Source organism: Chelonoidis abingdonii, chromosome 1 (genome assembly GCF_003597395.2).
Source record: "Chelonoidis abingdonii isolate Lonesome George chromosome 1, CheloAbing_2.0, whole genome shotgun sequence".
Lineage (NCBI taxonomy): Eukaryota > Metazoa > Chordata > Testudines > Testudinidae > Chelonoidis > Chelonoidis abingdonii.
Window position 1 is genome coordinate 20,416,227 of NC_133769.1, and position 23,727 is coordinate 20,439,953.

Consider the following 23,727-nt stretch of genomic DNA (forward strand, 5'->3'; position numbering starts at 1 on the left):
CACTCTCTGAACCCCTCAGGCCCACCCCAAATCCCTCATCCCTGGCCCCACCCCAGAGCCCACAGCCAGAGCCCTCACTCCCTCTCGCATCCCAACCCACTGCCTCAGCCTAGAACTTCCTCCTGCACTCTGAACTCCTCATTTCACACCCCATTCAGGAGCCCACATCCCCAGCCGGAGCCCTCAACCACTTACACATGCCTGCCCCCTGAGCCAGCTCAGTGAAAATGAGCGAGTGAGGGTGGGGAGAGCGACCGACATAGGGAGAGGGGATGGAGTGAGGGGGGGAGGGTCCTCAGAGAAGGCACTGAGCATTGGCGGGGTCTCGTAGGATGGGCGGAGCAGGGACGGACAGGAACGTGGCAAGAGTGTTCGGTTTTATGGAAGTAGAAAGTTGGCAACCCTGGTTGAGAACCATTGCTCTAGTCAATGAAATATATAGCTATAGGGCAAGCTTAAAAGCTGGTGAACTCAATGGACTCGTACTGATTTACACTAGCTAAGGATCTGACCCTATGCCCAACCATTTGCATATATGATGGTGGTTTATCTTGTTACAGTATAAACACTTGTCATTTTTCTTTCTTTTGAATTACCAAAATCGGGGGGTAAGGAAAGGGGAAATCCAAGCCCCACTGAAATCACTTGTGAAACTCGCAATTCTATGGCCCATGATTTCCCCCATGATGACTATATTTTTGGGATTTTTTTTACATCTTTTCACCAGTTGTATCTATCCACCTACTCAGTTAGGTATCCAATTTCCAAGTTTTTCCTCTTTCACAAACATTTCACTGACAGTATCAAATTGGAACCATGTGATTTGCATGTTGTACAAATAGTTTGACAAAACATACCTTGCTCCTGATTTTCTTTATTTTTTGTTAAGATCACGGTGTGGCTTTAGCCTCACTTACACCAGTTCTGCATCAGTGTAACTCAGTTTACTTTGGTGTAATTACTCCTGATTTGCACCAGAACCAAGGCGATCAGAATCAGACCAATGCCTTCTATTCTGTGCACTGAAAGAGAGCATATTTGATCTTTTTTCCAGAATATTGTTTTATCATTCTAAAACATCAGTATGGTCACTCAAGACAATCTAACTTTAACAATTAATAAAGTGAGGAGGAAAATGGGCACATGTCAAAAATTTATCCCAAATGTGTTATATTGTCACTTGTTTAAAACATGCATCAGTTCCATGTCATTATCATCATTGAAAAAACAGATACTGAAAATGCTTTCCACTGGTTTGAAAAGAACCCCTCACCCTCACCCCCTTTTTTAAATTAAGTTTCCATCATTACAGTGAGTTGATGTTAAGTAGCAAAATATCAACATTCAATTTCTCTTCAAAAAAGAAAGAAATAAAATTTAAGACTAGAGAATATTTATTGGACTGGCACATATTCCTTTGATTAAATTTTAAAATTTCCATGTTTACAGCCTGCTTAATGGTTTTGTGTTATTTTTAACGGGAGCTACAGCTTCAGTGTGGGAAGGGGAACTTTACTCCAGAATTCTACATGAGCATACAATTTGGTTTCTGTAGGAGTGGATGTAGTAGCCATACTATATATCTTGGCAGGTTTGTAATGTTTTATGTTTCCATTGCATAAGACATAAAAATAGATCAGTTACAGTGCCACCTGCTGAATATGATGTACAATCACTAAGAAACATAATCTAAATACTTAGGCTACATCTTCACTACCGGCCGCATCGATGGGTAACAATCGATTTCTTGGGGATCGATATATCACATCTCATCTAGACACAATATATCGATCCCCGAACGAGCTCCCGTCGACTCCGGAACTCCACCAACGCGAATGGCAGTAGCAGAGTCGACAGAGGGAGCCGTGGACGTCGATCCCGCGCCATGAGGACAGTAGGTAACTCGATCTAAGATACTTCGACTTCAGCTACGCTATTCACATAGCTGAAGTTGCGTATCTTAGATCAATTTCCCCCCTAGTGTAGACCAGCCCATAGAAGACAGAAAAAAGTGAAAGATTAATTTTAAGCACGAACAGCTACATAATGAGATCAGAGCACAATCTAACAAGTTTAACTATGTAAATGCATCTCATGTTTTTAAAGGTTTGAATTCTATTGAATATTTGCAACTAAACCAAATTAGGAAGGGAAAAGCTCGAAAGGTACCCAGCAATCTGTTACATGAATAGGATCGCACCAGTAATAATTTTGTCCAATACTGTAAAAAGATAAGGAGAAAGCTCTGTGCTTCTTAAGGCACTTAGACCATCCAAAAGTACAATAATCACCTTATTTAATTTTAGAGATTTTTATGAAATGTGGTTTGTACAGACAAATAAGGGAAGGTCTGTATTTAGAGTTGTGTTTGTGGAATTTATTTTTCACTTTGATGTTTGCTGTACTCAAATCCACAAATTCCAAAGAAGCATCTAGAAGAAAGTTGATTCCTCCATGGGAAGAATCATCCATGGATATCAATGATCTATCCTTTCTGACTGGGACAAATACATTCTCCAAAGGGAGCTTCTTAGCCAGGATCATCTGCTGTTAAAAAGACGGAATTGAGTCATGTGCCTCCTTGTAAATCTACAGTCCTTGTAGACTACAAGTATCTGATGTGTGTGATAACCAGGAATAGTGACAAATTGTGAATGTCCACAATTGACTGAAGTCCTTTAGTTTGTTATTGTCTTTAGCTGTATTGGTCATAACAGATCTAGTGGAAATCCTCGCTCCATTGAAGTCATAGGCAAAACACATACTGACTTCAGTGGGGCCAGAATTTCTCACACACACACATACATACCCCCCATGTTTATAAAAGGTAGCTAAAAGGTGAAATATCTTCCCCATTTTGCATATTAGCTGACTATTAATTCCTGATTAGCGTTCATAAATAGGAAGAGTTAAATTCTTGATGCTATGAAAGTGAGCTTATATTATCCCAGTTATTGGTGTAACAGAAGAGGATGTTTCTTGCAGCTATTACAGTATTGCTTTCTGTTTATTGCTCTATCAAATTTCTGAGGAGTCAGCCTGGCTGCCATATTGTGGATTAAAGTGGTTGCATATTATAGCAGAGTTCCGCACTGCAATCTCTCACAATGACTTTTACCTCTACTTTTCACATTAACTGAAAATTTAAGTATCGCAGACTAAAAAGTATATGGATTCTTTGGATTCTTTTTGTGTATGGAAAAACAGAGTGGTAATTTTCAGCGTTGTCACTATCTGCGACTTCATAAATTCTCTCTTTTTTTGGTGTGATTCATTCTGTCTTTTTAGTACAATGGGTTGAGGTGAAAGCATAGGGGTTGGGGAAGAAATGAAGGATCTTTTCCCCTTTGATATACTATTTAGGCAACAGCATAGCTATTCTGAGCCCAATAAATATCATTGAGATGCAGCTTCAAGTGTTCATCTGCAGTGTTTAAAAGCAGGATTGCTTTGAAGATTATGGGTAGGTCAGGGAGGCAGAATGACATTACTAGTGTACTAGCTCATGTTCAGTGGCAAAGATTCCTTGTTTCCCAGGGAGAAAGAACTGTGCCTCCTGTTATCAATTTTATATGGAATATTGCCAGTTAAGGGTCCCAACCTTGTCAGACTGATCCAAGCACTTGTAAGATGATATTTTTATTTTGGTGATGGATTACTAGTTGTGTTTCCTGTGTGTAATCATCTGCTCTAAAGTACTGATGGGTTGAGGATAAAGGCTGGTTTTACTGTTACCATCCAATTGGGAAGAATGACATGTCCAGAGAAACAAAACTGACTTTTATAGGCTTGAGGACAGGCTGAATTTTATTCTTAAAACCACTGGTAGGTGGTTGTCCTCAAATTTGAAGGTTGCCTAATGAGTCTTATCCAGAAGGATTTTTTGATTTATCCTGTAATTATTTGTGTTACAAGTCTCTCAGGATCTTTTTCTCTCTGTCTTGGTTTCCCTCCTTTTCATACATCTCTTTTTGGCAAGAGGAGTGAGCAGATTTTGGAATTCACTTGTAGCAAAAATCTCAATTAATTAATACTCCTTTGTGTTTTGCCAGGTTTTTGCCAAAGCTGACTAGCTCTAATATTTGTAGTCCACAGCTAAACTGATAGTTAAAGAAATAAAATGTCATTCAGATTGTCTGCTCACATTACATGGAATCACAGATTAAATTAGAGAATCGATTACATTATTGTTTGAGACACATGGCAAGCCTAAGTGCTACCTCTTGTTATGAAGCAGACCTGAGAGGTTCACCTTGCATACTCCACTTGTTCAGCATGTCAGAATCATTTGTCAGTGTCCCACATCTGGAAAGCATCTTCACTAGAAGAATGTGCTGCAGAATTAAGTAATGTGGGAGGTAAGATTATATTTCTATAAAAATTTAAAGAGGGAATTGAAGATTTTTTTTGAGAGGCAAAAGAGGTGAGCGATAGACTTGTGTGTTTGTGATGTAATGTTACACAAAGCCATGTGCCTGTGTAGCTTTGTCACCCTCCTTACTCCTTAACAAAGTACAAACTGGAACAAGGAACAATCAGTATTTATGGTTAACAACAGAAGCCTATATAGAGGATCTAAACTAGGGTGGGGAGGTGTTGGCTTTTGAGAGTTGGTTATCAGAGTAAATGATTAGTGTAGGCAGCAGTATTTTGTTGGTGAGGCACTCAAAATTCACCACTTTTAAAAAGCTTTCTGTATTTAGAACACTAAGCATATTTTGCTGAAAGAAAAAAAAGGGGGGGTAATTTAAAAATTCGAGATGTCATAATCAAATAGTTCCCAAGTTCATTCTTCTCGTAGGAGAAATATTTGCTCTAGCACAGTCCTCGGAAGTTTGGAAGGATAGACGCTATTTGGGAAACGAGCATTAAAACAGGGCAGAAATTAGCCATAGCGAATACAGCCTGGTATGACTCTGCAAATAGCCAACAATGTCCTGTCCAAGAAAGGAGATCTCCTGGAGGTCCAGCACAACTCATCATTTTTCATTATCCTCACACAGAAGGGAGAATAATCCGAATCAGTTCATAAAAAGTGTGTTTGTTATAAGAAAGGACCTGGCAAGTGAGATTGCCTTGAATATCTGCCAATGTGTGTCTGGATGGCAGAGGATAGAACTGCAGAATTGGACAGGGCATGGAAAACAGTGAGCATGGAACTGGCAGGTTTTGTTCAATTTCAGATACTGTCGTTCTTTTATGAAATATATTCTCAGAGCCTATAGTGGCTCTAAGCCTTTGGTTTGTAAGTGAGCTGACAAGAGTCAGTTTAGGAATGTGTAAATATTGAAACAACCGTTTCTTTGTGTGCCCAGAGGAAGCAGAGAAATACTGTCCCTGCAGTAATGATGCTTTTCATTTATAAGATAAAATTTTGAAGGAGCTAATTACACTGCCTGACATAGCTAAGTAGCACTCTACTAATCCTACAGATAGTTAAACTGAGATACATTGAGGTTGTGACTTGCCTAAGGATAGGAATGGAAGCTAACTGGACTTTCCAGTCCTCTGTGCTAAACACTAAACAATACAGCCTCCTGAAACAGTTCTGTCTCTCCTAATGGGGTATCTTTTAAATTTCTATAGCTCCATGTGAGATGTTTGTTATGGAAAAAAGCCTTTTAGCTCTGGCATCTATACTGGCTTATCAAGGGGAGGGAAAGCTCCTCTTTAACTCATAGCATCTGCATATACAACACAGGGAGCCTGACTGAATTCTGATATAGAGCAGGTCCAGCCACCAAATGGGAGGCTCTGCTAATTGGCTAAGTATTACCTAGTGTTGAGCCACCAGTCTGTGGTCCATCTACAATACAAGGTTACGGATGAAATTTTTGCCATCATTTAGACTCACACAGTCTCTGTTGACTTCACACCAGTTTCCTCCAGGTTGTTTCACAATGTTTTTGCACTCTCATCTTTTGCTTTTTGAAGTCCGTTATTGCTTTAGGGCTGTTTTAATCAGTGAGAATGGGACCTGACCTGGAGGAGCATATGTGTCTTCTGGATGTCCACTATAAACACATTTAGACACTGGGAACAAATTTTCCTAGTACTGTTCAATAAAGTCACACCAGGGATGAATTTGGCACAGGAATACTAATTTTAAATATGGGTGCCTATATTGGGCAAACCTCTCATAGTTAGACATCCAGATTAGTATTATAGGAGGTGCATATATTTCCCTTCTCCCCCGCCTGATCTCAAAAGATGCTAAACTCTCTCAACATCTCAGTGGGAGATGAGGATGCACCTGGCATGACTGAGTTTTATGTACCAGTCTGTCGATTTAAATGCCTAAATGTAGATTGCTTATCCTATTCCAGTATCAGAGGGGTAGCCGTGTTAGTCTGGATCTGTAAAAGCAGCAGAGAATCCTGTGGCACCTTATAGACTAACAGACGTTTTGGAGCGTGAGCTTTCGTGGGTGAATACCCACTTCGTCAGAACGCAGGTAGTGGAAATTCCAGGGCAGGTAATATATATGCTAGCAAGCAAGCTAGAGAAACGAGGTTAGTTCAATCAGGGAGGGTGAGGCCCTGTTCTAGCAGAAGGTGTGAAAAAACAAGGGAGGAGAAAACTGGTTCTGTAATTGGCAAGCCATCACAGTCTTTGTTTTTAGTCCAGAAGGCTGATGTGTCAAATTTGCAGATGAACTGAAGCTCAGCAGTATTCTCTTTAAGTCTGGTCCTGAGTTTTTTTGTTGGCAGGATGGCCACCTTAAGGTCTCTATATGTGCCAGGGAAGGTTGAAGTGCTCTCGCTACAGGTTTTTGTATATTGCCCATTCCTGATATCCGATTTGTGTCCATTTATCCTTTTCCATAAGTGACTGTCCAGTTTGGCCGATGTACATAGGCAAGGGCATTGGCTGCATATGATGCGTATATTACAATTGGTGGAGCACGTGCAGGGTGAAATGAACAGTGGATGGTAATGGCTGATTCTTGGTTAGGTCCCTGTGATGGTGTCGCTGGTGTAATATGTGGGCCAGAGTTGGCATCGAGGTTTGTGCAATGGATTGGTTCCTGAGCTAAAGAGTTTACTATGGTACGGTGTGCAGTTGCTGGTGAGAATAACGTTTCAGGCGGCAGACTGTCTGGGGCAAGGACGGCCTGTCACCCAAGACGCCGTGAAAGTGGGATCATTGTCCAGGATGGGTTGTAGCTCCTGGCCACACTATAGCAGACCTTAAGGTGGCCATCCTGCCAAACAAAAAAACTTCAGGACCAGACTTCAAAAGAGAAACTGCTGAGCTTCAGTTCATCTGCAAATTTGACAGCCGATACAGCTCTGGACTAACAAAGACTGTGAATAGCTTGCCAATTACAGCAACCAGTATTCTCCTCCCTTGGTTTTCACACCTCTACTGCTAGAACAGTGGCCCTCACCCTCCTGATTGAACTAACCTCGTTATCACCCCCCTCTAGCCTTGCTTGCTAACATATACATACCTGCCCCTGGAAATTTCCACTACCTGCGTCTGACGAAGTGGGTATTCACCCACGAAAGCTCACGCTCCAAAACGTCTGTTAGTCTATAAGGTGCCACAGGATTCTCTGCTGCTTTTACTTATCCTATTCCAGCACTCACATTTGAAAACAAATCCACTCTGATTTCTTGTGCACATCTGACCAAGAGGCATATCTGTCAAGTGAAATATTGTCTCCATTATGAGAATTTTGCTCCCAGGACAAGGTGCAGGTAAACCAGAGGAGTGTTACAAAGATATCTCTGGATCTTCTTCTGACCAGTGTATAAACAGAACTTTACAATTCCATTTTTCTCACCCCAAGACTGAGTCAAAAATAGAATATATAGGGTTTTTACAGTTGAAAGGGAACAGCAGGAAGTGTTGTTTGAGACAAAAATTGTATTTGCAGTTCTGTTTTGATCCAGTTTCTTATATAAATACAAACATATATCTGAAAGATTTCGTTTGGAGAGAGAAATTTTCTGACCATGCAGAACAGGTACAATGCAGCACAGCTTTTCTGACATTTCACCACCAAAATATCCCACTTCTGATCTTAATATAATACTAGCAGTGGTGGAAATGCTCTTCTACACAGGAAAGTTACAACCAATTAACTAAAGATGTTAAGTTAATGCATATAAGTTAAAGTGTGTTAACCCCCATGTGGATGCTCTCAAGTAATGTGGCATTAGTGTGCTGAAGCTTAATTGTCCAACATCAGGATTTTAGTCCCTTTTTTCAGGCTTGAGTTTTACTTCTTCAAAATAAACCAATTCACCACAATGTTCACCGATAAACAGGTCCCTTTCCCTAATGCTGAGTCCACAGAAAGATCCTGAGCTGCTCACTAAAGGTGTCGTTTCCAAGGCGTTCTTTCTGAGCATCAAAACAAGTCTCTCTGCTCCCTTTTGCTGAGCCTTTCCTTCAGCAGCCTGGCTTTCAGGCTTTCTGGCCTGGTCCTTGCAGGATTACACTCCCCAGGCCATCTGTCTGGGATCTGAGGGCCTCTCTGTTCCCTTCTCTCCCTGAATTCAGTCTGCCCTCTAGCCCAGCAGACCTGGTAATGAGGGTACCTCTATACTGAAAAAACAGGCAAACAAAAAACCCAGCAGCAGAGGGTCTCAGAGCCTGAGTCAACTGACTCAGGTTCGTGCTATGGAGCTAAAAATAGCAGTGTAGATGTTCCTGCCTGGGCTGGAACGTGGGATCTGAAACCCTCTCCCGTCACTGCGTTTCAGGCCCAAGTGGGAATGTCTACATTGCTATTTTTAACCGCAGAGCGTGAGACCCTTGTGCGTCGAGTCAGTTGACCAGGGATCCGGGACTCACAGCCATTGGTGTTTTTTTGTTTTGTTTTTATTTTTATTTTTTGCAATGTAGATGTATCGTGAGTCACCAAGCTTCTACCATCTGACCCCAGGACATATTTCCTTCAGTAGGGAGAGGGAGGATGAGCCTGGGACAGGGTGCAGGTGAGCCCCAGCCCTCCTGAAAGATCAACTCAGCATGTGGCAGCTACCCCAAATCCCTAGTTGCCTTTGAAAATGTGGACATACAGGGTACAGGATGTGTGCTACTCATTGATTTCAGTGGCAAAATTTCCATTGAATTCAATGGGAGCTGAGTTGGTCCTTCAGTAGAAAAAACATATGAAAGGGATGAAAGAAAGCAATGTAATTGTGAAGTGACCGAGAATACACTTACTTATCATTGGGGGCTGAACAGACATGTAGCTTGGTAGAGGGAAGCAAAGGCTGGGAGAATTTATCCACCAGAGTCTGAATTTCTGGCAAATGACTTTCCATTTAGTCAACTTCCTTTTCTCATTTGCAGTTAATGTTCTAAAGAGTTGTTTCCCTCTTCTGAAACACTAAAGAGGAAGCATTTTGTTTTTCTGTCACATGATAGATTGAGTACAAAGCTTACAATGTCCAAATCCACTTCCAGGTCTCCAGGACATTTGGACAGTTTTGAAAATTGTTCTCAGGTGTTCTGTCTCTCTCTCTTACCAGGCATTTGTAAGATTAAGAATATCTTAATGCCCCAAAAACCTTTTACCTCGTTCCCTAGAAAAAACATGAAAAAGTCATGGAACTAAGTTGTTGGGTACTGATCATGCACACTGGTTGTATTTCAGAGCTCTGGGACTTAAACAGGACATCAGTCTTTCATAGCCCATCTGGATACCTTGGTCTTCACACAATGCTTCTGGATGAATATCAAGAGCGACTGTTTGTAGGAGGAAGGAATCTTGTGTATTCTCTCAGCTTGGACCGCATCAGCGAGAACTACAGAGAGGTGCAGTAACATAAAATAGTGCATGGCATGTAATTCTGCATGAGAATAACTTCCCAGGGCTGAGGGACTTGGATGGCTCAGGTGACTGGAAATGGGATAGTGGATGTTTTCACGTTTACAGTTAAAAATGAAATTTCTCTCTTTTTTTTAAACTAAATTAATACCCATGATCACTTGACCTGCAAGAGACTGGTATAAATAAATATTTCTCACACTATTTCAACTTGTTTATTTTGTGCATTTGACAGCATTTTGTTTGCAGTTGATTGAACTGTTTCCCTCATATAGTCTTTTCCACAGCAATGGGGGGCGGGGGGGGAGGGAATGCATTTAAAAAAGCAAAGAAATACACAAATTGGAAGGGGCCTAGATTTCAAGTTGACCGTGTCCCTTTAAGTCACTGGCTCAAAGCCAATCTAGGTGAGCAGTGGCTGAAAGCTGGTATCATTTGTAGCCTGTTCAACGGTTTATGGGAGAAGACTTGGTGGTTTCTACTGGAAAGGTTTGCATGTTACAAAGTCATTGCTTATAGTCTAAGTGGCAGTCTAAGTGGAGAGGCCTCCAATGAATGGGGATGGAGACTGAACTCCTTTCTGACCCCTGAGGTTCAGACTGGAAGCACATTGACAGAGCAGTGTAAGGACAGGTCCACAGCACACACTGTGCTCGCCTGCTCTGTGGATAAAGGATTTTTAAATCTGACCCTTTTCAACAGCATCAAATTCACTTCACAATAAAATAAATAAAACACTATTAGAAAAATATCTTTAACTGATTACCAACCCTTAGACAATGAGTAGCTTACGCAAATACTCAGGAGACAAGTGTATTAATGTGGTTATATAGAAAATTAAATGTTAGGACTCCACAAAGCACAGTGATACACACAGAGCCTTACTCTTCCACTGTAAGATGGGCGTTAACTGCCTTTGCATTTGGTAGAAATTGCTCGTATCCTGTGAGGAGAGTAGCATCCAGAGATACAAAAACATTTAAGAAGTGTCTGTTTCTATAAAGTAACCAATCTTTCAATTAAGAGTAAATCAGCATAAGAAGAGATGACAGCAGAGAACATTTTATGCTTCTATCCAACCATCTTAAACATCTTGGCCCATCTGGACACACTCTTCAGGCTCTCACTCCAGTGACTTTAAAAGAAAGATTAGCCATTTATTCTGAAACTACACCCTCTGTCTGGAGGCTTGTGCATACAGTATATCAAATTTATGGCAACTTCTTTTTAAATGATATGCAAAAGATCAGAAACTGAAATAAATGTTCAGCCTGACTGAACATATTTGGAAATATGACCTCACTGAGCTTGGCCCCTCGGAATTAAACTTTCATAGGCTCTTTGGCTTTTCCTGCTGGTTATCCTAGAGTGCATTGCAGATATCCACTACAAAGTCAAGAGGGCATAGTAGAGAGACTTGGACTGCTGCTAGGTCCAACAGTTTTATCAGCAAAGATGTAGACGGAAGTCACTTCAGACGTTTTCACATTATAAACGTAGAGTGAAGTTTGAGTGATCCGGTTCATGCATTTCTACCTAAGGACCTCATCAAGCTGTAATTAATGGTATATTAATTAGCCATTTGAACTTTTCTTTCATGTTGCAAACACTCATTGAATTAATCTAAGACACAGTTATAAACCAAAGAGAGTATAATTACCATTCCAAGCTGATACGATGAAGGAGAAAAAAAAAAAGAGGAAAGGCAAATGTATCTATTTCAGTCCTATCTCTGGTAAAAGAGACAAGTTTCCAGAAGCAGCAGGGAAATGTTGTAAAGCTAATGACTCTGGATCATATTTTATAAATCTCCTTTTGTCTTTGGTATCCTTAAAAAATGGTGAAAGAACTTTGTTGCAGTGTTCCCCATGTCTCCATGCCATGGAATATGAAGAGAGTTTTTATTGCCTCTGGCCTTAAATCTGAGACCTGGAGATTATCTAGAAAAAACAAAACAAAAACCCTTTTTATCACAGATGCATCCCCTCTGTCAGAAAACGGGCCAAGAATTCCTTGGAATATTCAGATATGATCAGGGCCGGCTCTACTGTTTTCGCCGCCCCAAGCAGCGCGCCGAATTCCCACCGTGGACGGCAGGGGCAGTCCATGCGCTGTTAGGGCGGCATGCCTGTTTCCAAGGTGACAGCAATTCAGTGGAAGCTTCTGTCTTCAGCCAGAAGACAGAAGCTGGGCTGCCGCAGACAGCTCAACATAGAAGCTGCCGTTGAATTGCTGCCACTGCAGAAACGCGTGTTCCACATGGCACATGGACTACCCCTGCCGTCCACGGCAGCAATTTGGTGCGCTGCTTGGGGACAAAAATACACAGACTGCCACCCCTTGCAGATTGCTGCCCCAAGCACCTGCTTGGAATGCTGGTGCCTGGAGCTGGCCCTGGCTGTGATGAGTCGTTAGGAGCTCCTCTGAGAAAAGCAATAAAGTACTGGGTGGATGTAAAATGATTTTTGTGTTTGACTGCCAAAATAATCCAGCAAATCTAAAATAACTTAATTGGTGGAGAATTTGAGGTGTGCACTGTGTGGAGTCTACATGTTAAAGACATCTGTTTCCCAGAGTTTGATTCCCTAACACCAAATTTAGAATATAGAGTACATTTGTACCTGTAGGTGACTAAATATGAATGCATTTCTCTTTCTAAGGCCTGGACTACACTTGCAGGGGGGTTTGAACTAAGATACGCAATGTCAGCTACGCTATTCACGTAGCTGAAATTGAAGTATCTTAGTTTGAGTTACCTGGCCATCCTCATGGCGGCGAGTCGACTGCCACGGTTCCCCTGTCAACTCCGTTTACTCCTCCTGCCGAGGTGGAGTACGGGTGTCAATTCACCAATCGATTTATCGCATCCGGACAAGACAGGATAAATTAAAACCCGATACATCAAACACTACCTGCCGATCCAGCGGGTAGTATAGAAGTACCGTAACAGCATTAAAAAAAAAATCTTTATTTATTGTCCTGGGCATCTTTTACATCATTTTAAGAATTAATACAATTAAAACCAGCAACAAGCTCTCAGGAAGCAGTCTTGTAGCTAAAGCATTAGATTAGGTATTTAGGAGACCTTGGTTCAACCCCCGCAGGCTGTAGACTTCCCATGTGATCTTAGGCAAGTCATTTAATCTCTCTGTACCTCAGTTCCCCATCTATAAAATGGGGATAATGATACTTCCTTTCTCTTACCTGTGACTGTCTTACATATTTGCAGTGGTGGATTAACAAATTTGCCGCCCCTAGGCCCTCAAAATATTGCTGTCCCTCCTCCCCACCCCTCATGCCAGCTCACCTCTGCTCCCCTGCAGCAAGCCTGGGAGGGAGGGGGGAGAAGGGGAGTTGCAGCACGCTCAGAGGATGGCAGTGGTGGAGCGGAGGTGAGCTGAGACAGGGAGCGGTTCCCAGCCCACACCATACCCTCGAGTTACTCCCCGCGCTCACGGGGCCCACCTCACCTCTGCTCTGCCTCCTCCTAGCATGCCGCTACTCGCTTCTCCCTCCCTCCCAGCGCTTTTGCAGGGCAAGTCTGGGAAGGAGGTGGAAGGAGGGAAGCGCAATGCACCTGGGGGAGGAGGCAGGCCAGGGATTTGGGGAAGGGGAGGAGTTGGGGAGGGGACATAAGCAAATTTGCCACTCCTGCAGATTTGCTGGCCTAGTCCTAGGCCTTGTTGGCCTGGGCGATAATACACCCCTGCCTATTTGGATTGTAAACTCACTGGATAAGGTGTTTCTCTTCTTATGGGTATGTACAACACCTAGCATAATGAGGCCTTGATTTCAGGAGTGAGTTTTACCTCCAGATCACACACAGCAGTTTTATAACTTATAAAATTGTTAAAATTGTTAGTGTATTCTACAGAAATAGTTCTGAACACTACAGCTTCCAGTGGTGATACTGTAGTGTTCTGGACCTTGTCTGGAGAATGCTGTGGTATTGTGTGGAGGGTGGTGAGTGATTGGAGGGTGGGGGAAGAGAAACAGTGATCTGAGAAGTGGAAAGTGCATGTCAATAGGTTCACAGGACTAGTTCACAAAACCATACAAATGTTCAGATACTTCTGTATACCTTGTGAGGCCTCCGTCGTATGACCCTCACTGTCCTGGGATTTCTTATTCCTCTTGATACCACTTTTTGCATCTGGCTCTGCACACGTTTGAGGCCTGAGACAAACCCCACAAGACTATCATTATCTAACAACTCTTAGGAGAGGAGGCCTGTGTGATGGTGTGTATTATTCATATCACTGTGGTGGAGTCTCCATCTCTTCAAGACTTCAAATCAAGGTTTGAAGACTGGTTGCCTTTCTGGACGGTATGTTTCAGTCAAACACCAGTTATTGGGTTCAATACAGAGTTAACTGGATGAAACTTAATTGGCTTGTGATATACAGGAGATCAAACTATGTGATCTTCTGACCTTAAACTGCATGAATCTGTAGCTTATAACACTTCTCCAGATTGAAGTGTGGTGTTATTCAGAGACACTAAGGCCTTGGCTACACTTGGAAATGTGCAGCGCTGGGAGTTACAGCTGTGGTCATACAGCTGTGTAGGAACAGCGCTGCAGTGTGGCCACACTCACAGCTACCAGCGCTGCAGTGTGGCCATATTTGAAGCAGTTGCAGCGCTGTTGGGAGTGGTGCATTGTGGGCAGCTATCCCACAGAGCACCTCGTCCCATTTTGGGCGTTGGGAGGGACGGAAGGGTGCGGATCAGTCTCAACTTCCCGTCCAACGCCCTGGGTGCATCCTTCCACGCAGTTTGTGCCATTGTGAGTCGCACGCGGTTTCTGTTAGAAAGGGCTCGAGCTGACTGAGGACTTTCCTGATGAATGTCGCCAGCACAATCACGTTCGGCAGTTGAGCATCCTTCTGCTTCCACAAGTGACAGTGAGGAGTCCGACGAATGAATAACAATTATAGATTCACCTGAGCCGTGCGGTGGCACTATTGGCTTTGTGGTAGTAATGGACGTGCTCAGGCAGCGTGAATGCCACCTTGGGCTCGGGAACATAGCACTGAGTGGTGAGATCACATCGCCCTGCAGTTCTGGGATTGACGAGCAGTGCTGCAGAACATTATCGGCGAGGAAGCACTTCATGGAACGTTGGCTGTACGCTCGCCCCCACCGTTGCGGCGCAAGGACACGAGATTGAGAGCTGTCTGCTTCATGGAGAAGCGGGTGGCTATATGCAGTCTGGAAGGGATGGCAAAAACTCCAGACATGCTATCTGTCGGTCGCGAACCATTTGGAGTTGAGAAGTCGAGCCATTGAATAGCGTTATTGCAAGTTGCGGGCCATTAATCGGGCATCTGCTCAAGAAGAGCCATGACTCTGGGGAACTGCCGGACATTCTGATGTGCTTGCACAATGGTTCGTTCCCCTAACTGTGAGGGGGCGATAATGGGACGCTATCCTTTCGGCCCACACCCACCAGGGCATCCAGTACATTACGGAAGGTGTTATTTTCTCTTCGTTCTCCAGTGCACTTGTGAGAGCACCGTGGGATTTCACTTACATTTACACAGGCTGGCCGGAAAGGTGCATGATGCACACATCTTTTCGAACGTGGCTCTTACAGAAGCTGCAGGCTGGGACTTTTTCCCAGACCAGAAGATCACAGAGGGGAGTCAAAAATGCCCACTGTGACCTTTGGGACACCTGCTTACCACTTAATGGCCTTGCTCATGAAACCGTAACAGGGAGCTTGACAGGAGCAGGAAGGTTTCAACTACAGGCTGAACCGAGTGCAAGAATGACTTGGGTGCTTTCGGCCGTTAAAGGGACGTGCGCGTGTCTTTATGGGAAGCATAGACTTGGGGGAAAGCAGCATCCCTGCTGTTTATAGCCACGTGCTGTACCCTCCATAATCTTGTGAAGGGAAGGTGAAACATCAGTGACGAGTGACCTATGAGGTTCAACGGCCGGAAGGGCGAATTTGCCCAAGCCAGAGAGCAGGGCTACTAGAGCATCCCAGCACAGGGCTTCAAGGGTTAGAGATCCTCTGACGGGAGCAATTTGGGTGAAAGCAACAGGTAATGTTTGGTGCCTTGCCACTGGGTTAAGTGCAGTGGTTACAATGATTTTCCTTTGGGGTAAGTAGTTTCTCTTTCTGCAAATAAAAAAACTGTTTTAAAAGCCAAGAAATCATTTATTAAATAATACAGTACTAAGGGGCGGGGGGATAGGGCTGCTGAAACTGATACAGTCAGAATCTTGCCATTGTCCGCCTAGAGGCTCTGGCAATGCCCTGCTAGCACTTCAGATTACTATGCTGCAGGTGCGGAGGTTGAGGTGCAAGAGGGTAAGGGTCGTTAGTCTCAGGCGGTAGTACAACAGGTTGGGGGGCAGCTGTGGTGGTAAGAAGAGCAGGATACTGGGAAGGGGTTATAGCAAACACGGGGCAAAAGGGAGAGACTTTGGATGGGGTGGGTTACACAGGATATAGATCTGCTGCATGGCTCCAGTGACTGCTACACGTCTGTTTGGCGCGCAGGAGGCTTCTAGCTGTTTTGCTGTTTCTCTTTGCGAATTCTTTTTTCCTGTTTAGCCACTTCTTCCTGCTCTTTGCTTTCACTGGTGCAATTTTCCTTCCCAGTCTTGCACTCTCTTACTGTCTCTTGGCATACTGATCATAACTGCTTTCACCAAATCTCTTCGGTCTCTTTGCGCCTTCCAAGTTAGTAGTCTCTTTTCTGTACCACTTAGAGCCAAGTATTCACGACACTTAAAAAGAAACAACATTTATCAACAGATGCTGTATGTTTATAATCACGGTGCAGGAGTTTTACGCTCTTTGTAGCTCATTACACATACCTAACATAGCACAGAGAGGCAACAGCAGACAAGAAATGGGTGAGTACTGGGGCTGGTCACTAGATGAATCATGTTTCTGCTGCGACTCCCTGGGAAGGGAGCTGCCTGAGGCAGGGCTCAATGGGTTCTCGTGCATTGGGGAAAGCAGAGACCAGCTGCAGCTGGGGGGACAGTGCACTAAACAGTATCCCTACATTTTCAACAGGATTTATCCTTCCAGATATATCCCTGCTCCGCCATCACCTGGGAAGAGCGGGAGGGTCTTCTCCAGCAATGTGGATTCCACCTGGTCCCATATGCAGCTTGCCTGTGTGCAGCAATGGTCCCCTACCCCGCACGACACAGTGGCGTGGACGCGTTAGCCTGACTGGGACAGGACCATGGTAGCTCTCTCCTATAAACTGCGCAAGCACATTTCTGCAGAGCATGGCAACTTTTGCAGAGATTACAGAGGCCGATTACTGCGACGTGATAGACCAAATCAATGGGCTATTCCACTTCTAGGCAGCATGCACGCACCAGCAGCCATAACCCCCCCCCCCCGCCCCCTTACAAAAGATTTTAAAAGCCGCTACCGGATCACGCTCCTCTGCATCTTCTTCACCAAGAAGTTCCAGCTGCTGCGACTGGCTAGCTTCCTCCTGGCTTGAGAAAGTCTCTGGCTGCATGCCTCCTGGGACTCTGGGGTATCTTCCACCCTCAGTACCCTCACTCTCTGGTTCCTCACAGCCTCCCCCACCTCCTTTCCCAGCTCTGAACTGTCCATCGTGTTCGGATTTGCAGTGGGTCACCCCCAAGTATCCTATCCAGCTTGTTTGTAAAAACGGCAGGTCATGAGGCAGCACCTGAGCGCCAGTTTCCCTCACGGGCTTGAAATAGGCACTCCGCAGCTCCTTTACTTTAACCCTGCACTGTAGCAGTCCCGTTCATGCCCCTTTGCAGCATGGATTTTGATATCTGCCCATAGATATCATAATTTCTACTGCTGGAGCGCAGCTGTAACTGCACAGCTTCCTCACCCCAAACACTGATGAGGTCCTGCAGCTCGCCATTTCTCGCTGGGGCTCATTTGGGGCATGGAGCATGGTCAGTGATTGATTGCACTCCACGCCTGGCGAGCCAAGGAAGGAGATTTTAAAATTCCCGGGGCATTTAAAGGCGGGTCACCTGAGCCCAGGGCAGTGGAGTGTGAAACGATGAGCAGAGTGGCTGAAAAGGTATGCTGGGATACCTCCTAATACCTGGAGGCCAACAACAGCGCTTTTGGTGTCCACACCTGATGACCAGCGCTGCATCACCAGCGCTGGAATCGCTACACCCAACAAGACCAAGGTGTACAGCAGCGCTGCAGCCAGGGAGTTGCAGCACTGGCTGGGCTTTCCAAGTGTGTACACAGAGTGAGTTGCAGCGCTGTAACCCCTTCACCAGCGCTGCAACTCTCCAGTGTAGCCAAGCCCTAAGCATCGTTCCAGCTCTGATTAAAACATTTCCTCTGCCTGAATTTGCTCAGAGTCGTTGCTTTATATGGAGTTAAACCAGATGTGAGTTTAGCCCAGCTATCAGTACAATCTTACCATTCCACATGCTTAGTCCTTTGAAAAGTATATTTTTAAGTAGCCTTTTCCTACCTTTTCAGTTCACTGTTAGCAGGAAGGATCATGTACCATGGGTTCCTTAGAAATGAAAATAATGTTGTAGAAGTAAAACATTACTGAAGATGCAATGTACAAATGTCCTTCAAATGGTGACTCAGAGTAATGACAGTTATTGAATAATTCTGTCCAAACCGAAGGTCAAGCATGAAGCCCAATAAAGTGTGTGTTAGTATAATGTTATTCCAGCTCAGATGCTCTGGAGAAATCTCCCAGTTACAGCTAATGCCAGCATGCCAAGTTATGGCAATCCTGGCATAGCCCCAATGCAGAGTTAAGGCCTTCGTCATCATATATAAAAATAAAAATTTAAACATCCAGAAAAACAACATGCAGAGGGTTAAAGGCTACTATTTACAGCCAGTTAGTATCTGGCTTAGTATGCAGTGCAAATGCAGCCTACATTAGCACTGTTAAAGAAAATTCAGCATAGACAAATGGACATACAGTGGTAAAATTCTTACAGATTTGATATCTCTATGTATAGTTATTCTAACAGTGCCTAGAATCTGTCTGTCCTACATCCCAGGTGAGTGCCCTAACCATTGGGCTATAGACTCATTCTCACTTTTGCCTGACAACTATTTAATATTCTGTAGCTTAGTGGTTAGGACACCAACCTGGGAGGTCAGAGACCCTATGTTTAAATCATTGCTCTAAATCAGGCAGAGTAGGGATTTGAACTCATCTCATTTACACTCTAGGTGAATACTCTTACCACAGGGCTATTGGGTGTAAGAGTGCTACTGCCTCTAGCGTAGTTTTGGAATGCCTCCCAGATTGGGCCCAGCAGGCAAGATAGACTGGGGAATGCCTAGTTTGCGGATCCCACTAGGACTTAAGTGTGGGTATCAGAATGTATGCAGCTTTGAGCATGCCCATCAGCAGATACAGGAGGTTTTGCTGGTGGAAATTTAGCTGTCTTAACAGCACTTGAGAAGGGATTTTGAGGACTTACATTAAATACCTCCATCCAAAATGTGACAGGGCTAGATTCACAAAGGGATTTAGGCAGCTAAGATATAAAAGATTTCATTTAAAAACATTTTGCAGATAAAATAATAATCTCCAAGTGGAATACGAACAAACCTTAATGTCAACAGTCACTTCCCACTGTTTATCTGTGAATTTCCAAGCAGAAACCTTATTTTCGTTGAGCTGAAAATGGTATCACCCAAAGTAGAGACATTTTTGTTTTCAGTTCTTAAAGTGCTAAAAAGTGAAATTATCAGGCTAGTCACCCAGGTCATAGTTTCACATATTTTTCATCCATACAAAGTGGAATGAAACAAAATTCTATAGCATAGGTTAACTGAAAAGCCATTTGTGACATTTGGCCTTGCTTGCAATAATTGACACTAAGCGACTGATCCTGCCTTTAGTGAGATTAATAGCTAAATTCTCATTTACTTCAGTAGGAGCTGAATTCTGTCCTAAGTGATGTTTAGAGCAGGAAACAAGTGATATTCAAATTGGTGTTCAATGGGAAAGTGTTTAAAGTCTTTGGATATTAAGTGGGCACAGTTGTACTGAATTAGTACAAAATGCTTTGGTCCATGGATTTCCCTTCAGTTCAGAGAACCAATACCGAGTTTCCTCCAGTATCTGATGGAGAAGACCGCCAGGAGAAATTAAATGCCTCCTTATAGACCTATATAGTTAACTTGTATAGTCAGAAACCTTTTGGCAAAAATTGGAATATTTAGCTTAATAACTGTTCTGAAAACTGGAATATTGCAAAACATTATAAAATATTTCTGTGTAAACTGCAGCAACAAAAACTGTACATTGAAAGTGGTGAATCTTTTAACCCCATCCAAAGAGGAAAAGCTGGATTGGCTGTGAATTATACACATTTATATCCTCACTTGAATGATCTTGTGTTATTTCAGATACATTGGCCCAGTACACCCCAGCAGGCAGAAGAATGCACAATTAAAGGAAGAGATGCTGTAAGTATGATTAATTTGCAATTATCACCTTTTAATTAGAAATGGGGTTGAACCAGAAACTTGGATCAAAGCATCCTTTAATTTTTGAGTGTTCAAAATCAAGATCCAATTCTGAATGTTGCAATGTGGATCTATAGCATGACTATTGTTAGCATATTAAGCCACTAGTTTAATTGCTTTCAAGACCAAGCAATAGCTGAGCAACAAACACACCGGCTCCTACTACACAGGTAGGTTTTCTTTGGAGGTTTCACCCCTAGTAATGGCCAGGCCTGACACTGCTTAGTTCATGAGATGTGATAGGACTGGCATCAGAATGAAAGCCATTTGCTAACAGGTGTTGATGGTTCTGTTTCTTCTTTTTTCAATGCAAGATCTGATTTCCTCAATCTTGAGTAAATGAGAACTTTATCCTCACAAATCCATTTCAACCAAATCTTGCCATTTTCCCACCACAACAATTCATTCCTTACTTTCTGTCCCACATGCTGAAATTCTCATCTAATTCCATATTAATATCTATTTTGAGTATTACAACCTCTTAATTTTAGGCCTCTCTGATACTAACTTAGCCATCGCCACCCCCTGCACAATGTGACTGCTAAAGTTATCTCCCTCATCTCATCTGTCATTCTGAACATATCATCTCTAGCCTCCCCTTCAAGTTCTGCACTAGCTTGAATAATGGCCTTGTCTCCTATCACATCTTCCCTCTTCACCCACTGTTGGTTGCTAGTAATGCCAGTCTAGACACCCTATTGATTTTCCTTCTTACATGCCTATCTCCCTGCCTTTGTCCATATTGCCATGTGCATGGAATATCATCCTATCCTGGTTCACCAAGCTGCAGCCTCTTTTGATTCTAATCTCTCCTAAAGACTAGACTACTTCTTACAGCATACCCACAAGCAGCAAGTAAAATTAATAGTAATATATAAAATGCAGTGTAAGTTAGCAGACCACAGGGGTGGATGTATCCCCACACAAAGGTCTGTGGGACTTTAACAGGGATCAGTGCAAGGATGCCGGGGCTCACACCTGTACAGAGTTCCCATTTGGCACCATAGACTGAAAATTCTTGGGCTACAATTGATATTTATTTAGTACAGCATCAGGTTCATTGTCAGCACCTAATGAATGCACCTGCCACTGATCTAGCTTACACTGGACGAGAGGATTTCAAAAGGCCAGAGATACTTTTGATGTGTGAAAATATAGCAAACAGTCAAGCACAAACAGAGCCACAACAAATATTGTCAGTGACGCCTAGGAAGCTATAAACAGCAATAGTCAACAATAGCATGAAAAACATACTCCTCATCTACCTTGAGGGCATGGAAGCACCAGTTTTGAGAAATGAACAACCAGGCTATCTCACTCCATACACATCTGAAGCTGAAGGGAATCTTGCTGAAGTTTCTAAAAATGTTCAATAGACTTTTCTCAGCCCTCATTTCACTGAGGTTACTGCCAGAGCAGGAGACTGGACTCGATGACCCAGGATATCTCCTACAGTCCTATGTCTATATAGGAGATTAATAAGAATGGGACCTTTTCAGCTTGGACAAAAAGACAACTAAGGGAGGATATGATAGAGATCTATAAAATTATGACTGGTGTGGAGAAAGTAAATAAAGAAGTGTTATTTACTCCTTCTCATAACACAAGAACTAGGGGTCACCAAATGAAATTAATAAGCAGCAGGTTTAAAACAAACAAAAGGAAGTATTTTTTTCACACAACACTCAGTCAACCTGTGGAAATCCTTGCCAGAGGATGTTGTGAAGGCCAAGACTATAACATGGTTCAAAAAAGAACTAGATAGTTCATGGAGGATCGGTCCATCAATAGCTAGGTAAACGTGCAGACGCACCCCTGCGGTGCCTCCTACTGGTCATCCTTGGGAAATTAGCTCAGTCCAGTGTCCAGAGCACCCTCTGCAGGCCGGTGATCCACCTGTCCTCTGCTGGCCCCGGGTCCCTCCCTGGACCTCAGTGCCCCTTTAATTGGGTCTCCCCCCCATCCCAGGGGAACCCCACCCCACTATCCCCACTTTGCCTCAGTATTGGCTACTGCCCAATCATTGTCTAGCCCCACGCCCTGGGGCAGACTGCAGTATCAGCCACTCGTCATAGGCAAAGGGGTTTTGGCCTGGCTGCCTTTACCCACCCTCCGGCTGCCCCTCTGCAACCCCAGTACCTTAGAGACCTAGAATTAGGCCCTGCAGTCTGGGAAGTTGCTGGCCTAGGGCTTCCCAGCTCCTAAGGCTTTTCCTCCCCCCACCCTGCCTTCCTTTAGATCCCCTGGGTGAGTCCCCAAGCAGCCAGGCCTGTCTCCCTCTCCAGTCAGAGAGAGACTCCCTGGCCTTCTTATTAGGCCCTGTGGCTCAGGTTGGGGCGTGGCCCCAGCTGCAGCCACTTCCCCAATCAAAGCAGCCTAAAGGCTGCTTTCTCCAGCCCCAGCCCCTTCCCAGGGCTGTTTTTAACCCCTTCAGGGCAGGAGCAGAGGTCCACACTGCTACAGGCTATTATCCAGGATGGGCAGAAATGGTGTCCCTAGCCTCTGTTTGCCAGAAGCTGGGAATGGGTGACAGGGGATGGATCACTTGATGATTACCTGTTCTGTTCATTCCTTCTGGGGCACTTGGCATTGGCCACTGTCGGAGGATGAGAGACTGGGCTGGATGGGCCTTTGGTATTACCCAGTGTGGCTGTTCTCATTTTCATGTTTTTGTGCTTTTAAAATCAATCTGAAAGCAGAAGTGGAAGGGGAAAAACATGAGAAGGACCTTCCTTGTGGTGATTTCTTCCCAATAAGAAGCAGGGAATACCATGAAATCATAGGATAAGGCCTATTGTCTTCAGATTTCCAACCTGACTGGACAGAATCAAGATGTTCTCAATATTACCCAAACTTTTGGAATTTATCTAACTTAGTCTGATTCTCGAAGCACTTGAGGTTTATCTATTACTCCCTCTCAAGAGAGGTTGGTATTACAATCAAAGCCCCATTTCCCTTTGCTCACAGTGCTTTTACAGATTATAGTTTATGATGTTTTGTCCCCAGCTGCAGTCTTACAGGTTTCTAGGGAAGTTAAATATTCATTCTCTTATAAAAATATACATTGTTCTTCTGCTATAATTGTTCATACCCCCTGAAGTTTACAATAATGTTACTACAATCACTGAGGCCATTACCGTGGAACACTGCAATGTTTTTTCTCACAGGAATCCATTATTGATTATGAAATGCTCTATAATCAGTATTGCCAACTCCAAACAGTCAAAAATCATGAGTCAGGCCCCTCCATAATCATGAGATTGACTTCACACTCCATAAGATTTTTTTTAAGTAAGTTATGAGTCTTTTTATTTGATTGTGGTGTTTTGAGTCTTTATAGTGTTTCTGTTTTCCAGCTCTTCTCTGCAACCATGAGGGCGAGAAATTTACATTCTTTTAAATGAAAGCTTAAGATTCTAACCTAATCACATGACTCAAGGAGCTA

The 23,727-nt window shown here is 43.5% G+C and overlaps 1 protein-coding gene across 2 annotated transcripts in view; it reads left to right on the top strand.

Annotated features, from left to right (window-relative positions):
• SEMA3E (semaphorin 3E) overlaps positions 1–23,727 on the top strand; it is a 283,264-nt gene that overhangs the window by 163,332 nt on the left and 96,205 nt on the right. For both annotated transcript variants that reach the window (XM_032801538.2, XM_032801539.2), the window contains 2 exons: positions 9,614–9,774; positions 20,163–20,222. In XM_032801538.2, coding sequence (XP_032657429.1) covers positions 9,614–9,774; positions 20,163–20,222 — 221 coding nt within the window. The remainder of the gene's footprint in view (positions 1–9,613; positions 9,775–20,162; positions 20,223–23,727) is intronic.